A 24036-nucleotide genomic window follows, 5' to 3' on the forward strand; every position below is an offset into this window, starting at 1 on the left:
TTATTCTATTTTCAGGATAGTTTCTACACTTTTATGTTGTAAATGGTTTGTACAATTGTATGAGTGTAAAGGGTTGAAATTGAGATTATTATTAAAATATAAATTACTGTTAACATACTTCTATGCCGAACTTGTTTTAACAATCAATTTTGATTAGTAATGAATAGATCTTAGTTTTATTAAATTAGTTTTATTCGTACGACTAAGGCAGAGCTACATTATTCCTTATATCTAGTAATGTTATCGTCAGTGGTTATTTCGAGGAAAATGTTCAAATAACTGCGAAAGAACTGTCGAACATCGGTGCCATATAGCGTTGAGATAACCTAGATTGATTTGATCCTAGCACCGATTCTTTAGTGCATGTGAGTTGTGCAACTGCTAGGTGATGGGGTGCAATTTCCTGGAAATTCGCCCTATTGACAACAGGTTCTACGTGTAAAAAATGTGTCCGATCTTTTTCAAATACAATGTCAAGACACTAGAGCATATATAAGGAATCTCTTGCAGCAAGGAAGTCATTCAATCGAAAGCCAGTTCAAGAAAATGTTTCGTCTGAGCATTCTGATCGCCATCGGCTTGGCCACTTCGGCTCTCGGGTGGAGTAAGTAGTCTCATAGAAGTCTTCTATTTGGGGGTTTTTAATTCACTCTTTATCTACACTTCCTAGTTAAGGTTCCCGATAATTATCCTGGACGCATCGTAGGCGGTCAAGATGCGGCACCGAACCAGTTTCCGTACCAAGCGTCTTTAAGGGGCGCTTCCATGGGTCATTTCTGTGGTGGCACGATCATCAACAACTGTTACATTTTGTCGGCGGCACACTGTGACCCGTATGCAAACGTTACGAAATTTGTAGTGGTGGGATCAGTTTTCCTAGACGATGGAGGTGATACACACGATGTGCTTCGGGTCATCAACCATCCAGAATACAATGATGATACTTTGGCACATGATATCAATCTGGTGAGAGTGAGCCCATACATCACCTATAGCGCGGCGGTGCAACCGATGCCGATTGCTGCACATTACGCAGAAAGTGGAGAGGGTGTTATTTCTGGATGGGGCGCACTCGAGGTAATAACTAAATTATGATAACGATACATTTCTGTAAAGCATAAATGGTGAAAGTATCATAAACGACAAACATATTGTATGTATTTTAGGCTGGTGGCGACTCTCCAAATCATTTGCAATTCGTCAATACGGAGATAATTTCTTTCGAAGAGTGTGCAGATATGCTCGGTTTCAATCGACGAAACATAGTGCTTTCCCCCAACTCCATATGCATCATCAATCCAGAAGGTCAAGGAATGTGCCAGGGAGATTCAGGTGGTCCATTGGTCCATAACGGAGGATTGCATGGAGTAGCATCGTGGGTTAGAATGCCCTGCGGAGGTCCGAATCCCGACGTGTACGTTCGAGTAGCCTCGTATGTAAGCTGGATTCTTGCAAATGCTGTTTAATATTCTGAACCATTAGATAAAGATCACGACTGGATTGGATTTTATGATAACGAACATTCGAGTAACTTGTTAAATAAATATTGCATTATAACATAATTTTGGAGGTGTTTAACATTTCTTAGTGTACGTTGCTGTTACATCAATGAAATTGCGTTTATGAAATTCCTGCTTGAATACTGTATTTGTAATACAAAAATTAGTTCTGTGGAATCTTAGCCTTTACCAGGTTAAAAAAATTATAAACAAATGTTATCAAAAATGACTGTACTAAAACGTATTCTTAAGACCTTTGGTAGTCTGTCGAGGAGCTGTTCACACACCATAATCTGCCACTCTACATTTTAGCGCAAACTTATGTTACGGCTTAAACTATTCAAAACTTCCAATAAAGACTCTGACGATCTGACAATAAAAACCTTCTATTTAACGGACTATTCGTTCAATTTTCCAAAATTCCGTCATATCTAGCACATTTATGTTGTACATGGTTTGAATTGTATGAGTTAAAAGGTTTGTAGGTGGAAATTAAGATTATTGTTAAAATATAAATTACAGTTATGATAAAACTATGAGTCTACTGAGGTTTAAAAGTCATTTTTGATCAGTAGTAAATAGTTATTATTTTCAGAAGAACGAAAAAACGCTTAAAATTTAGCAGAAATAGCTTAGTACGGTTTGATCTAAGCTAAATTATTCCTTTAACCTACAAATGTTAACATAGGCCATCATTTCGAGGAACATGTCCCAATCACAGCGAAAGAAGTACAGTACATCATAGGTGTTACTGTCATATAGCATGGAGATAACCTACATTGATTTGATCCATCACCGGTTCTTTAGTGCAAAATTAGGTGATGGAGTGCAATTTCCTGGAAATACGCCCTATTGACAATAAGCTCTACGTGTAGAAAATATGTGTCCGAGCTTTTTCAATAAAATGTTGACAAAAAAAAAGACCATATAAAAGGAATCTCTAGCAGCAAGACAGTCATTCAATCGAAAGTCGGTTCAAGGAAATGTTTCGTCTGAGCATTCTGATCGCCATCGGCTTGGCCACTTCGGCTCTCGGGTGGAGTAAGTAGTCTCACAGAAGTCATCTAGTTGTGAGTTTTTATCACACTCTTTATCTACACTTTCTAGTTAAGGTTCCCGATAATTATCCTGGACGCATCGTAGGTGGTCAAGATGCGGCACCGAACCAGTTTCCGTACCAAGCGTCTTTAAGGGATGCTAACATGGGTCATTTCTGTGGCGGCACGATTATCAACAACTGCTATATTTTGTCGGCGGCTCACTGTGACCCGGATGGAACAGATACGAAATTTGTAGTGGTGGGTTCAATTTTACTTGACAATGGAGGTGCTACACACGAAGTGGTTCGGGTCATCAACCATCCGAATTTCAGTGATGTTACTGGGGAACACGATATCAATCTGGTGAAAGTGAGCCCCTACATCACTTATAACGCGGCGGTGCAGCCGATGCCGATTGCTGCACACTATGCAGAGAGTGGTCCGGCCGTTGTTTCTGGGTGGGGCCACCTTGTGGTAAATATAAATGAAGGTAAATATAGGAGTAAAAGACTGAAACCATCTTCTATACTTCTCTTTTTCAGACTGGGGGACCCTCTCCAAATCATCTTCAATTCCTCAACACGGAGATTATCTCTTTTGAAGATTGTTACGATGCCTACTATGGAGATCCACACTCTTTTGAAATTTTCAACACCACCATATGCACCACCAATCCGGCTGGTCAAGGGGCTTGTCAGGGAGATTCGGGTGGCCCACTGGTGCACAACGGAGGACTACACGGTGTAGTCTCATGGGGTTCAATTGAATGCGGAGATGGACGTCCTGACGTTAACACTCGGGTTGCATTCTATGTCAGCTGGATTCTTGCCAATGCTGTTTAACACTTTAATGTCCGTACAATTCAAGGTGTTGCAACGCTTTACGACCGGCGCGATTACACCAGTTCCTCCGTATCTGGCCGCCTTGTTTAATCATTCTTTTCCAATCTTTAATCGATTTTACGTAGAACAGCAATGCGCCTTGTAAAATTCTTTTACACTCCATTTGATGTTTGTTTACACCCAGTAAGCTGTGGCGCATGTCAGGAGACAGCGTTAACAGCATACCAAAATGATGTGATCGGATGCAAACCGATGCGGAGCCATTACACCTATGCGTGTATCTGAACGAGAATGTGTTAAAATTCTGAATTATAAGAAATTGGTCACGGCGTTCCACGATTTTAGGAAAACATGTTTGAATAAGTAATAAACATTGCATATTGAAAAGTAAATAATCATTGAATTTTGTTATTATTGCTCAATTTTGAGTTTTGAAGAATATAATCAGTAAAATTGGAATGTGGATGACCAGCTTCGAATGTTTTATTTGGAGTTTCAAGTTTAAACATTCGAAATGAATCCTACTTGCTCATTAAATCCCTGCCACAATTCAGCTAAGATCCTTTTTTACTAAATTAGCTTTTGTAACTTTTTTAATTTTTTCTTTTCTTCGCATGGACATAATTTTACAATCAAAGTAGCCTCGAAGCATACAATCTTCTTCGCTACGATCGTAATCAGACTCGATCCAAAAATATCCATCACGCGCAGGCGGGTTTGATCGACTATAATCTCTGGGAACACAAACGATAATATTTCAATTATCAAAACGAAATAGCAAGGAACTTGCCTAATAGCTTTCTATTTTAGGGTTATATTTGGCGAAAGCCATGATAAAGAGTATGACGGGTAGGAATTAGTCGGATAGACATGTTTCTATTTTGTCGATTTGCAACTCTATCTTTCAGTCTTGCATCAAATCGTCAATTGTCATAAAAAATAAAACCAAGGTAGGCATTTTACAATGCCGGTCACTAAAAAAAAAGCAATGCAAGAGGTAGTACATAGTTCAAAATTGTGAGAATTGAGTTTTTTGTAATGAATCAAATTATTTTAGATGAGCTAATTGAGTCTTAACAGTCTTTGTTAATGATTAATAATGTTGTAATGGGACTTGATCAGATGGGTAAGCCTTGGGTTTTTCACTAAAAACAGAAGCCGTTATCAGTTAATGTGGGCGCCTGGTATCCATCGGGGTCAATGTGCAGCATCCAACGATCACACTCTTCGACTTGGGATCGACATAAGGGCGCGCGAGGCATCCGTTTGCGCAGAGCGTATCCTGTATTACCTAAGGACCGGGCTATTAATTTGTATGTTTCGTCTCAGAGAATCATATAGTTTTAGCAAGCGAATCAAATTATTACAAGTAGGGGAAGCGAGATAAAACATAAAAAATATAAATGAAAAATAAAATGGGAATAAAAATAAATTCTTAAAATTAAGCAGACTAAGATTACTACAGTTGGGACACAAGATTCATTCGCTGCTTATCTACAAACAATAAACTCGGCGTTCACTTCATAGAAAAAGTTCAAATCGGGGCGAATGTAGTTAACATTGTAGTACGTCGAAGATGTCGCTCTACATGTAGGAAATGTGTCCGAGCTATTGCAATACAATGTTGCCAAGACACAAGAGACATATAAAAGGAATCTCTGGCTGCAAGGAAGTCATTCAATCGAAAGCCGGTTCAATAAAATGTTTCGTCTGAGCATTCTGAGTATTCACGATCATCAACAACTGTTATATTTTGTCGGCGGCTCACTGTGACGTGGATACAAATTATACTAAATTTGTAGTGGTGGGATCGATTTTCCTGGACGATGGAGGTGTTACACACGATGTGGTTCGAGTCAGCACACATCCAGATTACAATCATGATACTTTGGTAAACGATATCGAGCTGGTGAAGGTGAGCCCATACATCACCTATAACGAGGCGGTGCAACCGATGCCAATTGCTGCACATTATGCAGAGAGGGGTCCGGCCGTTTATTCTGGATGGGGCCACCTTGAGGTAAAGATAAATGAAGGTAAATGTACAAGTGTAAGGCTGATAACATCTTCTTTACTACTCTCTTTCAGGCTGGGGGTGACTCTCGAAATCATCTTCAGTTCCTCAATACGGATATAATCTCCTTTGAAGATTGTTACGATGCCTGGTCAGGATTGACGGGCTCGTATACAGTATACAACGCCACCATATGCACCATCAATCTGCGGAGCTCCGCGTCCTGACGTGTACACTCGGGTTGCTTCCTATGTCACCTGGATTCTTGCCAATGCTGTTTAAGGAACAGAATTATAAGAAAATGAGCACGGCTTTATTGGATTTTATGAAAACGTATAGTTAAGATATTTGTCAAATAAACATTGCATAAAATAAAATTTTAAACGAGCTTTACATTACTTTCTAAACGTTATAATGTAAACGTAGATGAGCAGCATAAGCGTGTTTATTTAAATTTTAAGCTTAAGCTTTAAATTATTAGCTTAGATTTTGTTTCTCTCTCCTCTATACCGAACGAATGCTAACATCATAAAATATTTAACGAAGTTTCTAGACATATCTATCAGCCACAGTCCGCTCTCGCCGGCGTTATTCTTTAAGACCACAAATAATTATTTTTAAACTACTAAATTACTATATCAATCCTGCTGGCGATAATGAAGTACCCTTTAGGGGATAACGTTTACAATATACCAGAGGAAGCGCTATACTAGAGATGAGAACGGAAACTGACAGAGGATGTGTTGTGGCAATCACGTGGCCAACGACGTTAAAGTCAGACATAGTATGCAATAAGGGGTCTATCAATCTCTAATCTAATCAATGATTGGTCTACAAAGTAAAGGCCCCAACAGGTTCCTTTATAGCAGTTCTAAAAGTCAAGCAATAGAGTTTTCATATCTAGTTTTTAATACTGTTAGACCGTCATCATGGAGTTGGCCAAGCTATCAACACGAACTGCTTGCAAAAATTCTAAACTTTAAAAAATTAAAATTTTGTGCCAGAACCAGATGGTACCTTCGAGCTAAAGAATGCTTTTTCTGTTTTTCAAAATGCCATAATATCTAAGTTCATTATCAGTTATAAGACCTTATATGTATTGTTTATTAGTAATCGATACAGAATACAGACTCAAGAAAGTAATACAAATAAGAAAACTATTTCTCAGAACTACACCATGAGGTTTTTTAGCAGTTTGACTAGAAAACGATCGACTAAAAACCTCAGCAATCATTTCTAGGAAAATGTTCAAATCACGGCGAAAGAAGTGTCGTACATCATTGGTGCCACTGTCATATAGCATTGAGATAACCTAAATTGATTTGATCCTAGCACCGATTCCTTAGTGCACGTGACTTTTGCACGTAACATTAGGTGACGGAATGCAATTTCCTAGAAATTATTTCAATTGATAACAGGCTCTACGTATAGGAAATGTGTGATTGTCCGAGCTTTTTCAATAAAATGTCGTCAAAGCACAAAGGCATATAAAAGGAGCCTCTAGCAGCAAGGAAGTCATTCAATCGAAAGCCGGTTCAAGAAAATGTATCGTCTGAGCCTTCTGATCGCCATCGGCTTGGCCACTTCGGCTCACAGGTGTAGTAAGTAGTCTCATAGAAGTCATAACACTTTTTATCTATACTTTTTAGTTAAGGTCCCAAAAAATATCCCGGGGGTCAAGATGGGGCACCTAACTAATTTCCATTCCAAGCGTCTTTAAGGCAGACGGGCACGAATCATAGCTGATTTGCAGGCGGGCATGACGAAATTTGTGGTGGTTGGATCATTTTTCCCTAGACAATGGAAAATTTATCCAATGCTCAGTTAAAACTAACTGAACAATCTGGATTCAGTTGAAGCATTGGCATTTCGGACTGTATAAGTAAAGAAACGCATATTTTAACCAAGAACCAGCCGAATGGTTGTTAAACTATTCATCACAGCCCTCTACGAGAGGGCGGACTATCCACGTACAGAAAGGGAACAAGACTAGTAAGCCTTTAATGGAGCAGGCATGTCCGTAGACGGTCGTTATGATAGCAAAGAAGAAAACCGTAACATTTAGGCTAGGTACCGTACAGTTATAAAGACTTAAAAGGTTTGGGGGTTAAAAATGAGGAGTTCGTAATGATGCAAGTCGCTTTAGATGAGCAACATGAATCTTAACTGTCTTTGCTAATGATTAATAAACATAACAAACTTTCAATAAAAATAACAATAAAGTCTTAAAATTAAGCAGACTACGATTAATTACTACAGTTGGGGTATAAAATTCATTTGCTTTTTATCTATGAACGATGTTCAAATCGGGGCAAACGTAGTTAGCGTTGTTGATCATCGAGGTTGTCACTGTCATATAGCATGGAGATAACCTAGATTGATTTGATCCAACCCCGATCCTTTAGTGCACGTGACTTGGGTGACATAACGAAATGGGGTGCCGATTCCTGGAAATTTGATCGATTAAGAACAATTGCTACTTGTAGGAAATGTGTGATTGTCCAAGTTTTTGCAATACAATGTCTCCAAGACACAAGAGACATATAAAAGGAACCTCTGGTAGCAAGGAAGTCATTCAATCGAAAGCCGGTTCAAGAAAATGTTTCGTCTAAGCATTCTGATCGCCATCGGCTTGGCCACTTCGGCTCTCGGGTGGAGTGAGTAATCTTATAGAATCGTTTAGTAGTGAGTTTTTAACACACTCTTTATCTTCCTAGTTAAGGTTCCCGATAGTCATTCTGGACGCATCGTAGGCGGTCAAGATGCGGCACCGAACCAGTTTCCGTACCAAGCGTCTTTAAGGGATGATACCATGTTTCATTTCTGTGGCGGTACGATCATCAACAACTGTTACATTTTGTCGGCTGCTCACTGTGACCCGGACGGAACAGTTACGAAGTTTGTAGTGGTGGGATCCATTTTCAAAGACAATGGAGGTGTTACACACGATGTGGTTCGGGTCATCAACCATCCAGAATACAATGATGATACTTTGGTACACGATATTAGTCTGCTGAGAGTGAGCCCTGATATCACTTATAACGCGGCGGTGCAGCCGATGCCAATTGCTGCACATTATGCAGAAAGTGGTCAGGCCGTTGTTTCTGGATGGGGTCGTCTTGAGGTAATAACTAGTTTACGATATTAACACAATTTTTTAAGGATAAATGGTGAAAGCATCATAAACGTCAAACATATTGCATGTATTTTAGACTGGTGGCGAATCTCCAAATCATCTGCAATATCTCAATACGGAGATAATTTCTTTCGAAGAGTGTAATAATGTACTCGGTGTAACTCGAAACATAGTGCTTTCTCCCAACTCCATATGCATCATCAATCCAGAAGGTCAAGGAATATGCAGTGGAGATTCAGGCGGTCCATTGGTCCATAACGGCGGATTGCATGGAGTAGCATCGTGGGGTGAGGATCCCTGCGGAGGTCCGTTTCCAGACGTTTACACTCGGGTTGCCTCGTATGTTAGCTGGATTCTTTCTAATGCTGTTTAATATTCTGATTCATCAGATAAAGATTACGACTGGATTGGATTTTATGATAACGAACAATCGAGTAACTTGTTAAATAAATATTGCATTATGACATCATTTTGAAGGCGTTTCATATTTCTTCGCATCATTATCTTCGCATATTCATTCCAGCGTTTATGAAATTTCTGCTCGAATACTGTATTTTTATGTTGTTGGTAGAAGATCGTATAGACTTTATTGTTAGTTAAATGGAAATGGCTGATTATCTACGGAGTTTCGTAATCAGGCTTGATCCGAAAACATCTATCAATGCTATCCATTGGTATTAATCTAAAGGAATAAAAACGATGATTTCAATATTTTAAAATTATAAAAACATTTCTGCTGACGATAATGACGAACTCATGTAGGATTAAATTTCATAATACATTTGATTATAAATGGTACGAATAAAAATTTGACTTATGAATATGTTTCTCATTTTCTCATTTGCATAAGAAAATCATCTTCTAATTTTCGGCTGACATGCGAAAAAGGAATGTTTAGTAGATTACTCCAGCGCGCAAAATCTTCATGCTTTCTCGTTCTGTCTAATTGACAATTGTTAACAACAAAAGAAGAAAGCATGACGATTTTGCACGCTGGGACTCTATCTGCATTGGTTAGATTTTAAACACCTGCCTTAGTTGAGTGCTGGGAAAACTGAGAAAAGTTGTGCTTGTTCGACAATGAGCGAGACTATGAAACTTAGTAAGACTGAACAAGGGTGACAGGCTCATTTGACATGAGATTCCAAGAGTTATGAGTTCTAAGGAGTTGTTGCCTCATAAACAAGTAAAAACTCGACTAATAATAAGTTCTTTGGAATCTTAGCCTTTTATAACAAAGTAAATAAAATAAGTTCTTTGGAATCTTAGCCTTTTTTTTGTATTTGGCACGACATCCCCTAGTGGAATAAGGCCTCTCTCCGAAGAGAGTTTTTGTGATCGAAAGACGGTCGGTGGTCAGCCGTTCGTAATACCGGGGGGTGCCAGAGATTCGATCCCACACCTGTGGCGTGGTGTTTCCTCGCGCTACCGCTGCGCCATGGGCACCCCGTTATCTTAGCCTTTACCAGGTTAAAAAAAATTATAAAGAAATGTTATCAAAAATGACTGTATTAAAATGTATTCTTAACTTTTTTTTTTAGTCAGTCCTGCAGTTGGTAACACGCCATGAACTGATTCCCTACATTTAAGTCCAAACGTATGTTACGGCTTAAACTATTCAAATGTTCCAATAAAAACTTCATCGATACCTTCGAGTCAACAGACTTTTTATTCTATTTTCAGGATAGTTTCTACACATTTATGTTGTACATGGTTTGTACAATTGTATGAGCGCAAAGGGTTGAAATTGAGATTCTTATTAAAATATAAATTATTGTGAACAAACCTGTATGCCGAGGCAGAGCTACATTATTCCTTTTATCTAGTAATGTTAACCTCAGTGGTCATTTCAAGGAAAAAGTTCAAATCACGGCGAAAGAAATGTTGGACACCAGTATCATATAGCATCGAGATAACCTAGATTGATTTGATTCTAGCACCAATTCTTTAGTGCACGCGAGTTGTGCAAAATTAGGTGATGGATTGCAATTTCCTGGAAATTCGCAATCCATCACCTAATCGTTGCCTATTGCCAACAGGTTCTAAGTGTAAAAACTGTGTCCGATCTTTTTCAAATACAATGTCGTCTAGACACAAGACCATATAAAAGGAGTCTCTAGCAGCAAGAAAGTCATTCAACTTTAAGTCGGTTCAAGGAAATGTTTCGTCTAAGCATTCTGATCGCCATCGGCTTGGCCACTTCGGCTCTCGGGTGGAGTAAGTAGTCTCATAGAAGTCGTCTATTTGTGAGTTTTTAACACACTCTTTATCTACACTTCATAGTTAAGGTTCCCGATAATTATCCTGGACGCATCGTAGGCGGTCAAGATGCGGCACCGAACCAGTTTCCGTACCAAGCGTCTTTAAGGCGTGCTTCCATGGATCATTTCTGTGGCGGAACGATCATCAACAACTGTTACATTTTGTCGGCGGCTCACTGTGACCCGGAGGCAACAAACACCAAATTTGTAGTGGTGGGATCAATTTTCCTAGACAATGGAGGCGCTACACACGATGTGGTTCGGGTCATCAACCATCCAGATTACGTTGTGGATACTTTCGAAAACGATATTAATTTGGTGAAAGTGAGTCCATACATTATATACAACGCGGCGGTGCAACCGATGCCGATTGCAGCACATTATGCAGAGAGTGGTGAGGCCGTTCTTTCTGGCTGGGGAAGTACTGAGGTAATGACAGATGAAAATAATTATTTGTTTAAGTGACAAATATCTAATTTACTACATGTTTTTTAGACGGATGGCCCCTCTCCAAATCATCTGCAATTCTTACCCACACCGATAATTTCAAATGAAGAGTGTACTGAAAATACATCAGGGAATTTTCCAGTATTGGAATCAAACATATGTACTCTCAATCCAGAAGGTGAAGGAGCTTGTTCTGGAGATTCAGGTGGCCCACTGGTATATAACGGAGGATTACATGGGGTAGTTTCATGGGGGCCAAGACCATGTGGCGATCCTCGTCCCAATGTTTATGCTCGGGTGGCCTATTTTGTCAGCTGGATTCTTGCTAATGCGGTTTAAGCAACTCGAGTGTAACACATTCGCGTTATATCTGATTTTACGAATATGAGCGATTATATCTGATTTTACGAATATGAGCGATTGAACATAATCTAAAATAAATGATGCAATATAAAAATATTTCGACACCCTGTTTAAAGCTTCAAATATAAACTCTACTTGCTTTATGAAATACTGGATCGAATTATGTATGTGGCAAGGAAGTCTGATTGTGTAGTGGCAAGGAAGTCTGAATACGCCGCGATAGGGGTAACAGATATTAAGCCTCCACTTCATCTTTTGACGTATCGAACAGTTGTTAAACGGAAACACCTAAACTATTTTTGATTTAGCCAATGCCAATTTATGCGCTTTATGCAGAAAGAATTTTATTATATATTATTTATTATATATCATATTTACAAATCATACTGACACTTTTGGTGACAGCAATGTGTAGGATTAAATTTTATACATTTTAAATACATTTGAATACAAATGTCACATATGTAAATTTGTCACCTGCTTCTCATTTTTTTATTTGCACAAGCAATTCAACTCCTATTTTCTATCTGACATACGACCAGGGAGGGTTTAGTAGATTACGTTAGCTAACTGCATGTAGGATTTTTATAAACAACTGCCTTAGTTGAGTGCTGGGAAAACCAAGAAAAGTTGGGTTTGTTCTACAATGAACGAGACTGTGAAACTAAGTACTACTAAACAAGGGTGACTGGTTGACAAGGGTTCTAAGAAGTTGTTGCCCCATAAACAAATAAAAACTCGATAAAAAAAAAATAAAAAATAGGAGCTTTGCCTTTGGCTGGTTTAAAAAAATGTAATGAAGAAATGTTACCGAAAATGATTGAAGTAACACATTATTATATGTGTTTGAATTATATGAGCCCTTTACCCTTTAAGGGTTGAAATTTAGATTATTAATTAAATATAAATTACTGTTGATAAAACTATGAGCCAAATGAGGTTTAACAATCATGTTCGAATAGTAATAACAAGAATTTATTTATATTAAATTATTATTATTAATACTGTTTGCGCTAAGCTACATTATTCCTTTTATTTACAAATGTTGACCTCAGCCATCATTTCGCGGAAAATGTCCAAATCACGGCAAAAGAAGTGTCGTACATCATTGGTGCCACTGTCATAAAACATTAAGATAACCTAAATTGATTTGATCCATCACCGGTTCTTTTGTGTAAAAATTAGGTGATTGAGTGCAATTTCCTGGAAATACGCCTTATTGACAATAGGCTCTACGTGTAGAAAATGTGTCCGAGCTTTTCAATTAAATGTTGCCAAAAGAAAAGAGCATATAAAAGGAATCTCTAGCAGCAAGACAATCATTCAATCGAAGGCCGGTTCAAGAAAATGTTTCGTCTGAGCATTCTGATCGCCATCGGCTTGGCCACTTCGGCTCTCGGGTGGAGTAGGTAGTCTCATAGAAGTCTTCTATTTGGGGGTTTTTAACGCACTCTTCATCTACACTTTCTAGTTAAGGTTCCCGATAACTATCCTGGACGCATCGTTGGAGGTCAAGATGCGGCACCGAACCAGTTTCCGTATCAAGCGTCTTTAAGGGATGCTAACATGGGTCATTTCTGTGGCGGCACGATCATCAACAACTGTTATATCTTGTCGGCGGCTCACTGTGACGTGGACGCAACAAGGAGCAAATTTGTAGTGGTTGGTTCCATTTTCTTAAACAATGGAGGTGTTACACACGAAGTGGTTCGGATCACCAACCATCCAAATTACAATAACGATACTTATGAGCATGATATCAATCTATTGAAAGTGAGCCCTTACATCACTTATAACGCGGCAGTGCAACCGATGCCAATCGCAGCTCATTATGCTGAAAGTGGTCCGGCTGTTGTTTCTGGGTGGGGCGACCTTGAGGTAAAGATAAATGAAGGTAAATCTAGAAGTGAAGGACTGATAACATTTTCTATACATTTTAGTTTGAGGGACCCACTCCAAATCATCTGCAATTCCTCAACACGGAGATTATCTCTTTTGAAGAATGCTACGATGCCTGGTCCGATGTCACACAAACTTTAACAGTATTCACCAGTACCATATGCACCACCAATCCGGAAGGTCAAGGAGCTTGTCAAGGAGATTCAGGTGGCCCACTGGTGCACAACGGAGGACTACATGGGGTAGCCTCATGGGTTGCGTTACCCTGTGGATTCCCACGTCCTGACGTTTTCACTCGGGTTGCTTCCTATGTCACCTGGATACTTGCGAATGCTGTTTAGTATTCTGGATTACAGGAAAATGATAATAGCGTTGTATGATTTTTGGAAAATGAGAAATTGAAGAAGTGAATAAACATTGCAATTTAAAACGTAAATAAGCGAAGTATTTTGTATTTATTACTTAGTTTTCTAAATATGAAGATCATAATCAGCAAAACAGGAATGTGGATGCCCAACTTCGAAATTTCCATATCCTTTTTTTCTCATGGACACAAGTTTACAATCAATGTAGCGTCGAAGCTTCATGGCTACGATTGAAACCAGGCTCGATCCAAAAATATACATCACGCGCAGACGGGGTTTGATCGACAATAATCTCTGGGAACACAAACGATTATATTTCAATTATCAAAGCGACATAGCAAGGCACTTACCTTATAGCTTTCTATTTTAGGGTTATATTTGGCGATAGCCATGATAACGAGCATGACGGGTAGGAATTAGTCGGATAGACATATTTCTATTTTGTCGGTTTGCAACTCTATCATTCAGTCTTGCATGATAAGCGCCGAGGGAAGCTTTAGTCGATTAAGTTAGCTAATTGCATTGATTGACCTGTAATAAACACCTGCATCAGGTGCGTGGTAGGATTGCATTCGTTTTGATGATAGCGCCCATGAGACTGATTACACTTCTCCACGTTGATAGGTGGAATGTTACTCCTTCTGTTATCAATGTGCTGTAATAGTCTCGTTTCAGGGTGTGGTGGGGGTTGTGGCGAATTTTATCGGCAATCCTAATCCAAACCAAAGGCGCAGCTGCGATGGCTGCTGCTTGTTTCTGGATGATAAGCGCCCTTCTTTTTCGTTTTATTAGCCACATGTAGGTGTATAAAATCGTGTGATCGTCGCACGGTGGAGGACAATTTCCATAGAAAGTGTAACGAAGTGACAAGATGTTCCGTAGCGCCAGTACCGCCGCCACTGTGTTGATTCTCGGCTTCCTGACGGTGGCCGTCAGTGCAAACTTTGCGGAAGATCCTAAGTATCAGCAATGGAGGGGTCGTATCGTCGGTGGGCAGTATGCGAGGGACGGTGATTTCCCTTACCAGGCGTCGCTCCGCACGGTCACCGACATGCACATCTGCGGTGGAGCCGTCCTCAACCGGCAGTGGATCGTGACGGCAGCGTCGTGCGTGCTTGGCCGTACTCCGGGCGATACCTTCGCAGTTGTCGGTGCCTACCGCTTGAGCCAGGGTGGATTCAACCTCGGCCTACGACGCATCATCATTCATCCCAACTTTGCGTCGGAGACGCTTGCCAACGACGTGGCGGTCGTCCGTGTTGCTTCCCCGATGGTTCTGAGTGACGCCGTGCAGGGCGTGCAGCTCGGATCGTACAACGTTAATGTGGCATACGGAGCTCTCGTTTCGGGCTGGGGACGCACTGAGGTTGGTACAATCACTCTCGTTAACCAATTTTGAACTCTCACCAAACAAAAATTTTTTCTTGCAGTTCTCAAACCCTCAGTTCCCGGATAACCTGCAGTACATCGCGGTCAACATCATCTCTCCGCTGGAGTGTCGGGCTCGCTTCACCGCACCGTACGACGCTCGTATCTACGATTCGACTCTGTGCAGCAGCAGCCCGGTCGGACAGGGCACCTGTCTCGGAGATGCGGGAAGTCCGCTGGTGCACGGTGCCGAACTGCACGGAATCGTTTCCTGGGGCATCCCTTGCGGCGAAGGTTATCCCGATGTGTATGCACGCGTTTCGTCCCACCGTGGCTGGATTCTGGCCCACACTCTCATCTAAACATGCTCTAGTAAAATAAATCCTTAATCGATAAGTTTCATCACACAAATTAAAAGATCGAAAAATTACAACCAACATGAAAATGAATCGGATCAACGAAAAGAGCCATATCCTACCGAGGTGCTGAACGTGAGCTTTTTACAGCGTCCGAAACTAGTGTTGTGCCTTATGAATCTTTTGGTGAGATTCGTTCATATGAATCTCTCACCTAAGATTCATTCAGATTGATGCATGAATCTTTTGGGATTCGAATCTTGAAAGATTGATGAATTTCCTGTCGAAACCTTAATGAATCTGCATGAATCTATCATGGATCTTTCACGATTCATGTATTGGCGTGCGACCAAGAAAACGACAACTCTCTATCCATTTTTTGGGATTCCCTTTTCTGGTTTTCTTAAACATTCATGAATCTTTAGGATTCATGAATCTCCCAAAAAAGATACATGTATTTCGAAACCAATACAAAGAGCCATTTAGATTCATGGATTTGAATTGAAATTACACAACTCTAAACGAAACACATTATTCGAGCAGCTGAAGCTTACGGGAGCTTTCAGTGGGTCAGCATTCTCTCTCGCTCTAATGGCCATTGTTTCATTCTTTCCTTCGGGTCACGCTCGGTGTTGAAGCTTATTACTTCAGAGAAGTCGAGCAAATGTTCGCCAGCGTACAGAAAAAGTTGAGCACATTTTATAGGCATGGTTCTTCTTCCATGTTTGGATAAAAAAACCGAACCTAATTATGTTGGTGCCCCACAAAGCTTGAGGTGTTATAAAATTATGTGTAAAATTATCTTCACTGGCCTGTGGCCCTCGGTTATTCTCTAAAACCTGAAATGCAGTTCGCTATACTCTCTCACCTTTTTCTTACCACGAACGTGGTGTGAAGCAGGTTGTTTCATAAAAGTGCAATGCTATGCCCTAAGTAGAAGTAGCCGAAAACGCAATGGAGCATAGAGATACGGTTCTACAGCCAGACGGCGCAGCGCTCAATCATAATCAACTGACAGTGAGGTGACAAGATCCAGCGAGAGCTTACCGTTTGCCACCGTTATCGTATCGCAATCAGATCGCGGTTTGTAGGCTGTCAGTTTTGCGACCGTTGAGTGTCGAATTTTGGCAGGTGATATAGCAAAAAGAAAAACATGAAATAGAGCCTACTATAAAATAGTACGAACGATCGCAACGGACATAGTAGATACCCGCACCAAGTAGAAAGTGAATTGTGTGCCAAGATGAACCGTTATTCCGCTCTGGTGGTGCTTTGTTTGGCCGCACTGGCCAGTGCTGGTACGGGTCCCGTTGTTTGCTGAAAAGTTGTGAAAGGTTATCGCTAACGGTTTCCAACTTTTGTAACCCTCAGATGAATCCCTAGGTGCGTCTCCATGGAATGGACGCATCATCGGTGGTCTCAATGCGGTAATGGGTCAATTTCCGTACCAAGTGTCGCTGCGCACTTTGGCAGATTTTCACTTTTGCGGAGGCGCCATAATTGGTGATCGCTGGATCCTCACGGCTGCACACTGTGGCCTCGGGCGTAAGCCCGCCGAGATGGTGGCCGTAGTTGGAGCGCTTTCGAAGTCTATCGGAGGCCACAGCTACGACGTCCGGGAGATCATTGTGCATCCGAACTTTAACGAATGGACACAGGAGAACGATGTCGCCATAGTGCGCACCCGTACGGCGATGTCGTTCAACTCGGTGGTATTCCCGGTGAGGATGGCACGCACCTTCACTCCGGAGGGACGCGCGGTTCTCGCTTCTGGTTGGGGTCTGTCCTCACTTACAGCCGTGTCGAACCAGAAGGACGTGATGCAGTACGTCGCTTTGCGTACGATCAGCAACGAAGAGTGCAAGGTGCGGTTCGAGCGCCTGCAGAACCGAGTCGTGGTCGATTCCAGTCTGTGTACTTATAGCCGGCAGACACAGGGCACCTGCATGGGAGACTCCGGAGGTCCGCTGGTGAACGATGGTGAGCTCGTTGGTTTGGTTTCGTGGGGCATTCCTTGTGCGGCCGGCTATCCGGACGTCTATGTGCGCGTTGCATCGTTCCGTGCTTGGATTTCCGCAATGACTGGAGTGTACTGAGGCCGCTCGAAGACATTCCACGTCCTAAAAGAAAAAGGTGCATCATAAAATAAACATTCGATTTTGGAAAAAACTAGACCGGAGATTCCCGTTTCCTTTTCGATCATCCGAACGTAATGTGAGCTACTCCATTTTTGTTGCTCAAGCTAGGAACGGTCAGGGAGCCTTCAAACTGATCCACCTTTCAAAATAAACCAGTTTTTGATGTCACACTTCGGTGTCTAGGTTTCCGTCAATCGTACGATATCTTGCTCCTACACATCGTACCCCAGACCCCCTCCGATAAGGGATATCAGCTGTAGATGGAATTTTCTTTGAGTTTGAGTGACTTGCCATTAACGCACGTCACCAAATCTAATCTCTGGAATCGGTGGGGGTCTGCGGCTGATAATCACGGTGCGAGCCCATAAAATGTGTCCGCCAAACGGAAGCCCATCACAGTAGTCAGTCAATTCTGGTCGATTCCCATCATGGCTCGTTTGCAGCAGTTCGTGTTGATGTTGAGCGCCATTCTGGTGGTTGCGGCAGCTATCGGTAGCTATAACACATTCCTGAGAAGGAGGAAAAGACGCTGGATCTAATTAGGTCTTTCCGCCGCAACAGCTGGTCCGGATAGGCGTGTCGTCGGTGGCATCGATGCAGTGGCCGGTGACGCCCCGTGGATGGTTTCGCTGCGCAATTCCATCAACATACATCAGTGTGGAGGTACCTTGCTCAGCAACCGGTTCGTTCTTACGTCGGCCCAATGTCTATCGGGACGGTTGGCAACGGCCACGATGGCTGTGGCTGGTTCCCGTTTCCTGAACACTGTTGCCGTACCCTACTGGGGTATTCAAATCATCACCCACCCGAACTATAACGTCAACACGCTCGAGAACAACGTGGCCCTGTTCCAGACGGCTCTGCCTTTGATTCTGACGCAGTCGATCCAACCTCTGGCGCTTTCAGCGGAAGTGATCGGAACTGCTGTCCGAGCTCGTGTCTTCGGATGGGGCGCTTCCCAGGTGACTTACCAAGCTCCCTCCTCAAAGTTTGAACCCTTGTCATTCGAGGATTTTACCAATTGTAGGCTGGAGGTAGCAATACCAACGCTCTTCAGTTCCTCAACGTCAACACCCTCAGCAACGAGGACTGTGCCAACTTCCTGGGAGCCGAAGGGTGGCGCGTTGGACCATCTTCGCTGTGCACGCTGACGCGCGAGGGTCAGGGTATCTGCGATGTACGTGAACAGTGAGTTTTGGCGTTATCGAAACATTCACTAACAAAGCCGTTTGCATGCACATTTCAGGGTGATGAAGGTGGCGCGCTTGTGTTAGACAACTACGCCATCGGGGTGGTATCCTGGGGCATTCCCTGTGCGGTTGGTCGTCCGGATGTGTTCACGCGTATCTCCTCCGTGCGCAGCTGGATTCTTAACTTCATCTAAACGGTTTGATAAGGCTCGAGTGCTTCTTTCCGGTGAATAAAGCATGCATTCAAATTAAATCTAAGATAATTGTGATGTTTGTGATAAGTTTTATCTACACGATAACATATCTTTGATAATAATAAGTACGGGGGTTTTCCTTCCCAAATGGGTGGCTTCTACGATTACTTTCGAATGATCGGTACATCTTTGTGAGATGGAAACAGTATAGTAGCATCGATAGACAGAGAATGTTGTTTAATTTCGTGCACCGCCAAATCAAATTATAAGCTCCTATTTCCTGGAACTACCCATCGCATTTTTAGATGTTTATCTTCCAGTTTACCGCTCAACTCGTTCACCCCCCCAACTGCACCGGTATTAGACTGGACCAAATTAAAGTCGCCAAGAATTAGCTGATCTAATTTGGGCGACATTCAACCGATGCCGTCGCTTCCGCTTTAATCGATTTCCATCGCTTGCTTTCGCGAACAACATCGTCCACCATGGCGGGTACAAGCGCCTGCCCGGTGTAAGGTGGGGAAATAAAACCAGAATCCAATTTCTTCGGTAAGTAGTGCCGGATGAGCGGTGGCATTATAAGCGAACGTTACGCGAGCTGCGCCGATGCTGTTGGAAGGGGAAAAGTGAAATTGGCCCACCGACAAACGACATCGGCGACAGCGACGACGACGACATTGATGTCCAATTGCGATTGCTGCCGTCCATTTTCCTTCACGCTTTTCATCCCTGGTCGCATCGCATGCACGACACTACCGCCGAGGAGAAGTATAACGAAGCGGTACAAATTACGAAACAAAACGATCCCTTTTACACACAGTTCAATCCATCGAGCGAATTGGATCGTTCGTATAGTGTTGGCGAGCAATTGATTCGTGAAAGATTGGTCTTCGTCTGTTGCAGATGATAGCGAACGTATGTGGTACTATTTTGGCAACGTGCAGTTAAGACTTTGGGGTTGTTTTTACCACCAAAGTGTAAGACACAGGTATTGAGACTGATATTTTCGAAAGATTTTTTAATAAACCTGTGTTTTGTCTTGCTGTGAACCCTATTCACTAAAACTCCAACAAGATGATGCAGCAGCAAGGCAAGAACAGCCAGTTTAGCATAGCGATGGATTGGTGGTAGTTCGATGCATGGACGCGTACGTCATGGTTTTGATGTGAATCCGTGTGCCAAGCAGGAGGGAAAGAAAAAGAAAACTAAGCCCCCCTCAGGGATGAAGGGCAACCAGCTCGACAGGCAGTCAATTGCAAAAGCGGAAAAAGTTTCCTTCTTGACTGCGTCTCCCGGGTGTCGGGAACGTTGACTTCACCGGTTGGACAGGCGGGTTCCCCCGGCAGCGAGCGATTTTACATGGTCCGCACTTCAGAGTTGCTTAATCAGTTTTCCCAGTTCGGTTTAGAGTTAAGATGAGCTTCTTGGCCGTGGCGAAACACTGGTTCAACTTTTGCAATATGAGAATATTCCCTCTCTGCCCTTCGCTGCCCTGCGTGCTGTATTATCGCGATTCGTTTCTCTTTTCGTTGCATTCGTTATTTTCTGTTTGTCAAGGGTAAGGAAATTTTGAAAAAATGTATGAATTTTTTGTAAAGAATAAATGGTTTTTTAAATTTTGAAACTAATAATGAAAGAATCCAAAGCAAAATATAAAATTTATTAAAATATACTCCATAAACTAAAGAAGAAAAAAATCTCAAACTAAAATGCAACAAACCTGTGGAAATACTTGTTTGTTGCTACCAGATATTGCATCCTTTGAGGCGACAGTAGCGCCATTTTGTCAACAAGCGGCCGGTTTGGTTTCTACGTGAGTTTCAAGGAACTCAGAAACCACTGAATTTCTCAGAATCAGCTGCTTTTTGGTTCTCACACCAACTCTTCTTGGGAAGTCGACGAATGTCAGCTGGGATGTTTTTTTCAACTGTACGTACATTTTCGGAGGAACTCTCGGAAAACCCCAAAGTGTTTCCACTTGGAGAGAACGTAATCGTCCTTGTTGGAAAACCGAGAGAAGGGAACTTGCGATAAAACTAAAGCATGAGAGTGAGTGGAATCGGCGTGAGATACCACGCTTTTCACGTGGCACGAAATCGTAGGCGCCTTTTCAGATCGCCTGTCAGTATCATTCCAACCTCGACCGGAGCGCGGCGTGTTCGGTGTCGGCGGTACGAATCCATTGGAGGCGGTCGCATGGAATTCGGGCTGGTAGCGGTGGGAAAGCTCATCCCACGTTCTTGCTCCGCCTGAGGGCGCGGGCTCGTTTTATCTGCAATCGATAAGCAAACCACCGAAACCCCGAGTAAGGGATCGGTTGCATCGGTTGCACTGGCCCTGAAGCGTGCGTTTTACCGTTGTATGAAGTCACAAACGGAGCTTGGCAAAAGCAAACGCTTACTCAGGTGGAATACCGCGCCGTACTTCCGGTCTCCCCGAGGGCTGGACAATGTTGCCCTCCGGGCGTGCCCGAAACGACGTGCCGTACGTGTGTGTATGTTCCCGGTGTATGTGTGTGTGTGTGTGTGCCGACAAACGGTGAAACAATTTCAGTGCGCTTTTATCGGAAGCCTCCACGAGCAAAAGCCATCCGGGGAGTTCCGGAGGGGGGGCCTGCAAAACGCTGCAGCAAAAGCGGTCCCAGATGGAAATGAAAAATTCATTCCACTTCGCTTTCCCTGCCAGTGTGGGTGGTGGTGGTGGTGGTGCTGTAGGCGCCGGTGTGTTTGAGATGAATTGTTTGGAAATGCTGGGGCCAGTGTTTTGGAACGGCTGAACCGCTTCCGAGAAGCCTGGCCTGGTTTTAGAAAGTGTGTACAACAATTGATGGCGAGTGGAAAGGATGAAAATTTCCCCAACCACCCCTCCCGGTGGGCCGGATGAAGCACAAAAAAATGTGGAAAGGTGATGTTTCGGAGGTGTGTTGAAAAATTGACATTCTTCGTGCGATGTTTGAAATGAATAATAAAACACTACCAATCATCTACCCCGAAACTGCTTAAAGAGCAGTTAGAGTTACCTGGTGCCAACAGAGTGTTTTATCGGAAATCAATTATTCTTATCAAACAGATTTCTGATGTACAGATACACGCTACGTAGTTGATGACACTGGAATTTAATGACAAGATAACGCACCGTGCGACAGTTAAAATGCAATGATTGATAATTGTTACCACGTTAAAGATCTCTTCCAATTGTTTCGTTTATTTTAAAGGACTTGGGCAAGTTCCTTCGTGTTAGCCAGTTATAAATCGAATTCAACAAGTGATCATATATCTCTATTGAGCTGCTGGAAATAAAACCCACTTCAAGGAATTGCAGAATCATCGTGGGTGATAGAAACCGGAAACTATGCCCCGTCCATGGTTTCCGTCAGTTCGTTTTATCAATTTCATTTTGTTACGGTTCTTTTTTTTCGTAGGTGTTACTGTTAAACGTCGGAAAAACCCACCCACAAGGTTTGCGAGGGTCGATACCGAAATTGCGCTGGTGTGTTGTTGTGTGTTTCTCGTTGGTGCTTGCGTGTGAAAGAGTGTGTTCCTGTATGTCTGCACCGCACGAAACGTGCTGGTTACGATACGCTGGGATTATAAAATATTCATAGTAATGGTGATGATGATGATATTTAACGCCCGTGTGATAATCGTCCGGTAAGATGCATCTGTTGTACGCCGTTGCTGTTTTCCTCTCTCTACAGTTAAAGTGAATAGTAGTGTTGGTTGCGTGCGGCGTGAAGAGTGTTGAAATAAAGAAATAGGTTACATCGATTTAACGTTAACTTACGAGTGGAACTGTCGTTGTGGACCTTCTTGCTCGAGGAGAGTTTAACGCTGGTGAAACATTCGGATTCGTTGCCAATGGAAACGCAAGGTAAGCGCTGCTTCGCAACACGATGAATGGGGTAAAACGGGTTTTGCGGGCTGGCGATTTCTTCTGCGTCAAAAAATTTTCCACTTACAAATGTGCCTTCACGGTTGGTCGAAAAAAAAAAATGGCCACTCTTTGGGCCATGTTAAAAAAGGTTCTTTTATTTGTTATTACCTTGAAAGCAGACAAAAGCTAATCGAGCTAAACGTTATCAGAGGAAAAAGGGACTGACCGGGCGACTTCCGGGTGTGCAACAAAAGCAGCTACCTTAAATGTATAGAAAAACACTCTCCCCTTGAAGCCTAGCGAAACTGAATTGGATTCGAAAGCAAAAAAAAAAAAAACGGACAAAAGAAGCAAATTTTCCACAACATTAAAAACAGGCCGCCAAATTGGGTAGATGCTTCACCGAACGTTCCTTCCGAGAAGCGCATGTATACGCTTTTATAATTCAATCGGAACGTGACGTGGGATCAGCGCAACTTTTCAGCTGTTATGTTGCCATGGAAATGGAATTTGATTTTGATTTATTTGTATCAAGTTTGAAGTTGTACGTTAGTGCTCAAGTGGAACAGATTTTTTCGCATGGAGATGGCAGAAACTTCAGATGAAATAAAAGTGAAACTGCCTATGACCGATCGAACCACAACCCGTTCGTGAGTTTTTCTCATAATTAGATCCTACAGATTCACCATGGTACGATGGGACGAAGTGCTGAAAACAAATATCCGTTTACAATAATAAGTGATGCCTTTGTATAGCCGCCTTTGAAACGTGGCAAACACCACAATCCATCATTCATTATGTGCTAGCAGGTGGTTCAATCGGTTGTGGGTGTCGTTTCTACAAGGCAAGGTAAACAAATATCTCTTACGTCGATTCCAAAACCTGGTTGGTCGCAAAACTGAGTCGTGGCGTGGGTAGAGTTCGATGAAAATTCACGTGAACAGTACGCGCACCTCCATCAGGACAGCTAGAATGATAAGCCTACTTGCCACGAGGGCATGAATGGCGGACAGAAAAAAAACCGTACCGCAAGAAGGTAATTTATTTAAAT

The 24036-nt window shown here is 42.3% G+C and overlaps 7 protein-coding genes and 1 pseudogene across 7 annotated transcripts; all 8 read left to right on the forward strand.

Annotated features, from left to right (window-relative positions):
• Positions 1-546: 546 nt before the first annotated feature.
• On the forward strand, positions 547-1466 carry LOC131270079 (chymotrypsin-1-like). Its single transcript, XM_058272394.1, has 3 exons — positions 547-604; positions 671-1077; positions 1167-1466. Exons 1-3 carry the CDS (start codon positions 547-549, stop codon positions 1464-1466), a joined length of 765 nt encoding a protein of 254 aa, XP_058128377.1.
• Positions 1467-2482: 1016 nt separating this feature from the next.
• LOC131270092 (chymotrypsin-2-like) lies at positions 2483-3381 on the forward strand. The gene is made up of 3 exons (XM_058272395.1): positions 2483-2540; positions 2607-3013; positions 3082-3381. The coding sequence occupies exons 1-3, from the start codon at positions 2483-2485 to the stop codon at positions 3379-3381; spliced, it is 765 nt and encodes a 254-aa protein (XP_058128378.1).
• Positions 3382-7994: 4613 nt separating this feature from the next.
• LOC131270108 (chymotrypsin-2-like) lies at positions 7995-8977 on the forward strand (annotated as a pseudogene).
• Positions 8978-10690: 1713 nt separating this feature from the next.
• Positions 10691-11578, forward strand: LOC131270124 (chymotrypsin-1-like). The gene is made up of 3 exons (XM_058272397.1): positions 10691-10748; positions 10815-11221; positions 11288-11578. The coding sequence occupies exons 1-3, from the start codon at positions 10691-10693 to the stop codon at positions 11576-11578; spliced, it is 756 nt and encodes a 251-aa protein (XP_058128380.1).
• Positions 11579-12949: 1371 nt separating this feature from the next.
• LOC131270140 (chymotrypsin-2-like) lies at positions 12950-13842 on the forward strand. The gene is made up of 3 exons (XM_058272398.1): positions 12950-13007; positions 13074-13496; positions 13604-13842. Exons 1-3 carry the CDS (start codon positions 12950-12952, stop codon positions 13840-13842), a joined length of 720 nt encoding a protein of 239 aa, XP_058128381.1.
• Positions 13843-14737: 895 nt separating this feature from the next.
• Positions 14738-15596, forward strand: LOC131271719 (chymotrypsin-2-like). Its single transcript, XM_058273232.1, has 2 exons — positions 14738-15232; positions 15297-15596. The coding sequence occupies exons 1-2, from the start codon at positions 14738-14740 to the stop codon at positions 15594-15596; spliced, it is 795 nt and encodes a 264-aa protein (XP_058129215.1).
• Positions 15597-16833: 1237 nt separating this feature from the next.
• LOC131271447 (chymotrypsin-2-like) lies at positions 16834-17686 on the forward strand. The gene is made up of 2 exons (XM_058272880.1): positions 16834-16888; positions 16962-17686. Exons 1-2 carry the CDS (start codon positions 16834-16836, stop codon positions 17684-17686), a joined length of 780 nt encoding a protein of 259 aa, XP_058128863.1.
• A 470-nt stretch (positions 17687-18156) lies between these two features.
• LOC131258825 (chymotrypsin-1-like) lies at positions 18157-19112 on the forward strand. The gene is made up of 4 exons (XM_058260209.1): positions 18157-18220; positions 18290-18690; positions 18756-18905; positions 18975-19112. The coding sequence occupies exons 1-4, from the start codon at positions 18157-18159 to the stop codon at positions 19110-19112; spliced, it is 753 nt and encodes a 250-aa protein (XP_058116192.1).
• The last annotated feature ends 4924 nt before the right edge of the window (positions 19113-24036 follow it).

The sequence above is a fragment of the Anopheles coustani genome, chromosome 3, assembly GCF_943734705.1.
Source record: "Anopheles coustani chromosome 3, idAnoCousDA_361_x.2, whole genome shotgun sequence".
NCBI lineage: Eukaryota > Metazoa > Arthropoda > Insecta > Diptera > Culicidae > Anopheles > Anopheles coustani.

Coding starts and splice junctions, on each gene's coding strand:
- LOC131271719 (XM_058273232.1), top strand. CDS start 14,738: ATGTTCCGTAGCGCCAGTACCGCCGCCACTGTGTTGATTCTCGGCTTC. Junction 15,233..15,296: donor CGGGCTGGGGACGCACTGAG/GTTGGTACAATC, acceptor TTTTTCTTGCAG/TTCTCAAACCCTCAGTTCCC.
- LOC131271447 (XM_058272880.1), top strand. CDS start 16,834: ATGAACCGTTATTCCGCTCTGGTGGTGCTTTGTTTGGCCGCACTGGCC. Junction 16,889..16,961: donor GGCCGCACTGGCCAGTGCTG/GTACGGGTCCCG, acceptor TGTAACCCTCAG/ATGAATCCCTAGGTGCGTCT.
- LOC131270140 (XM_058272398.1), top strand. CDS start 12,950: ATGTTTCGTCTGAGCATTCTGATCGCCATCGGCTTGGCCACTTCGGCT. Junction 13,008..13,073: donor CACTTCGGCTCTCGGGTGGA/GTAGGTAGTCTC, acceptor TACACTTTCTAG/TTAAGGTTCCCGATAACTAT. Junction 13,497..13,603: donor TGAGGTAAAGATAAATGAAG/GTAAATCTAGAA, acceptor TCTCTTTTGAAG/AATGCTACGATGCCTGGTCC.
- LOC131270124 (XM_058272397.1), top strand. CDS start 10,691: ATGTTTCGTCTAAGCATTCTGATCGCCATCGGCTTGGCCACTTCGGCT. Junction 10,749..10,814: donor CACTTCGGCTCTCGGGTGGA/GTAAGTAGTCTC, acceptor TACACTTCATAG/TTAAGGTTCCCGATAATTAT. Junction 11,222..11,287: donor CTGGCTGGGGAAGTACTGAG/GTAATGACAGAT, acceptor CATGTTTTTTAG/ACGGATGGCCCCTCTCCAAA.
- LOC131270092 (XM_058272395.1), top strand. CDS start 2,483: ATGTTTCGTCTGAGCATTCTGATCGCCATCGGCTTGGCCACTTCGGCT. Junction 2,541..2,606: donor CACTTCGGCTCTCGGGTGGA/GTAAGTAGTCTC, acceptor TACACTTTCTAG/TTAAGGTTCCCGATAATTAT. Junction 3,014..3,081: donor CTGGGTGGGGCCACCTTGTG/GTAAATATAAAT, acceptor TCTCTTTTTCAG/ACTGGGGGACCCTCTCCAAA.
- LOC131258825 (XM_058260209.1), top strand. CDS start 18,157: ATGGCTCGTTTGCAGCAGTTCGTGTTGATGTTGAGCGCCATTCTGGTG. Junction 18,691..18,755: donor TCGGATGGGGCGCTTCCCAG/GTGACTTACCAA, acceptor TACCAATTGTAG/GCTGGAGGTAGCAATACCAA. Junction 18,906..18,974: donor AGGGTCAGGGTATCTGCGAT/GTACGTGAACAG, acceptor TGCACATTTCAG/GGTGATGAAGGTGGCGCGCT.
- LOC131270079 (XM_058272394.1), top strand. CDS start 547: ATGTTTCGTCTGAGCATTCTGATCGCCATCGGCTTGGCCACTTCGGCT. Junction 605..670: donor CACTTCGGCTCTCGGGTGGA/GTAAGTAGTCTC, acceptor TACACTTCCTAG/TTAAGGTTCCCGATAATTAT. Junction 1,078..1,166: donor CTGGATGGGGCGCACTCGAG/GTAATAACTAAA, acceptor TATGTATTTTAG/GCTGGTGGCGACTCTCCAAA.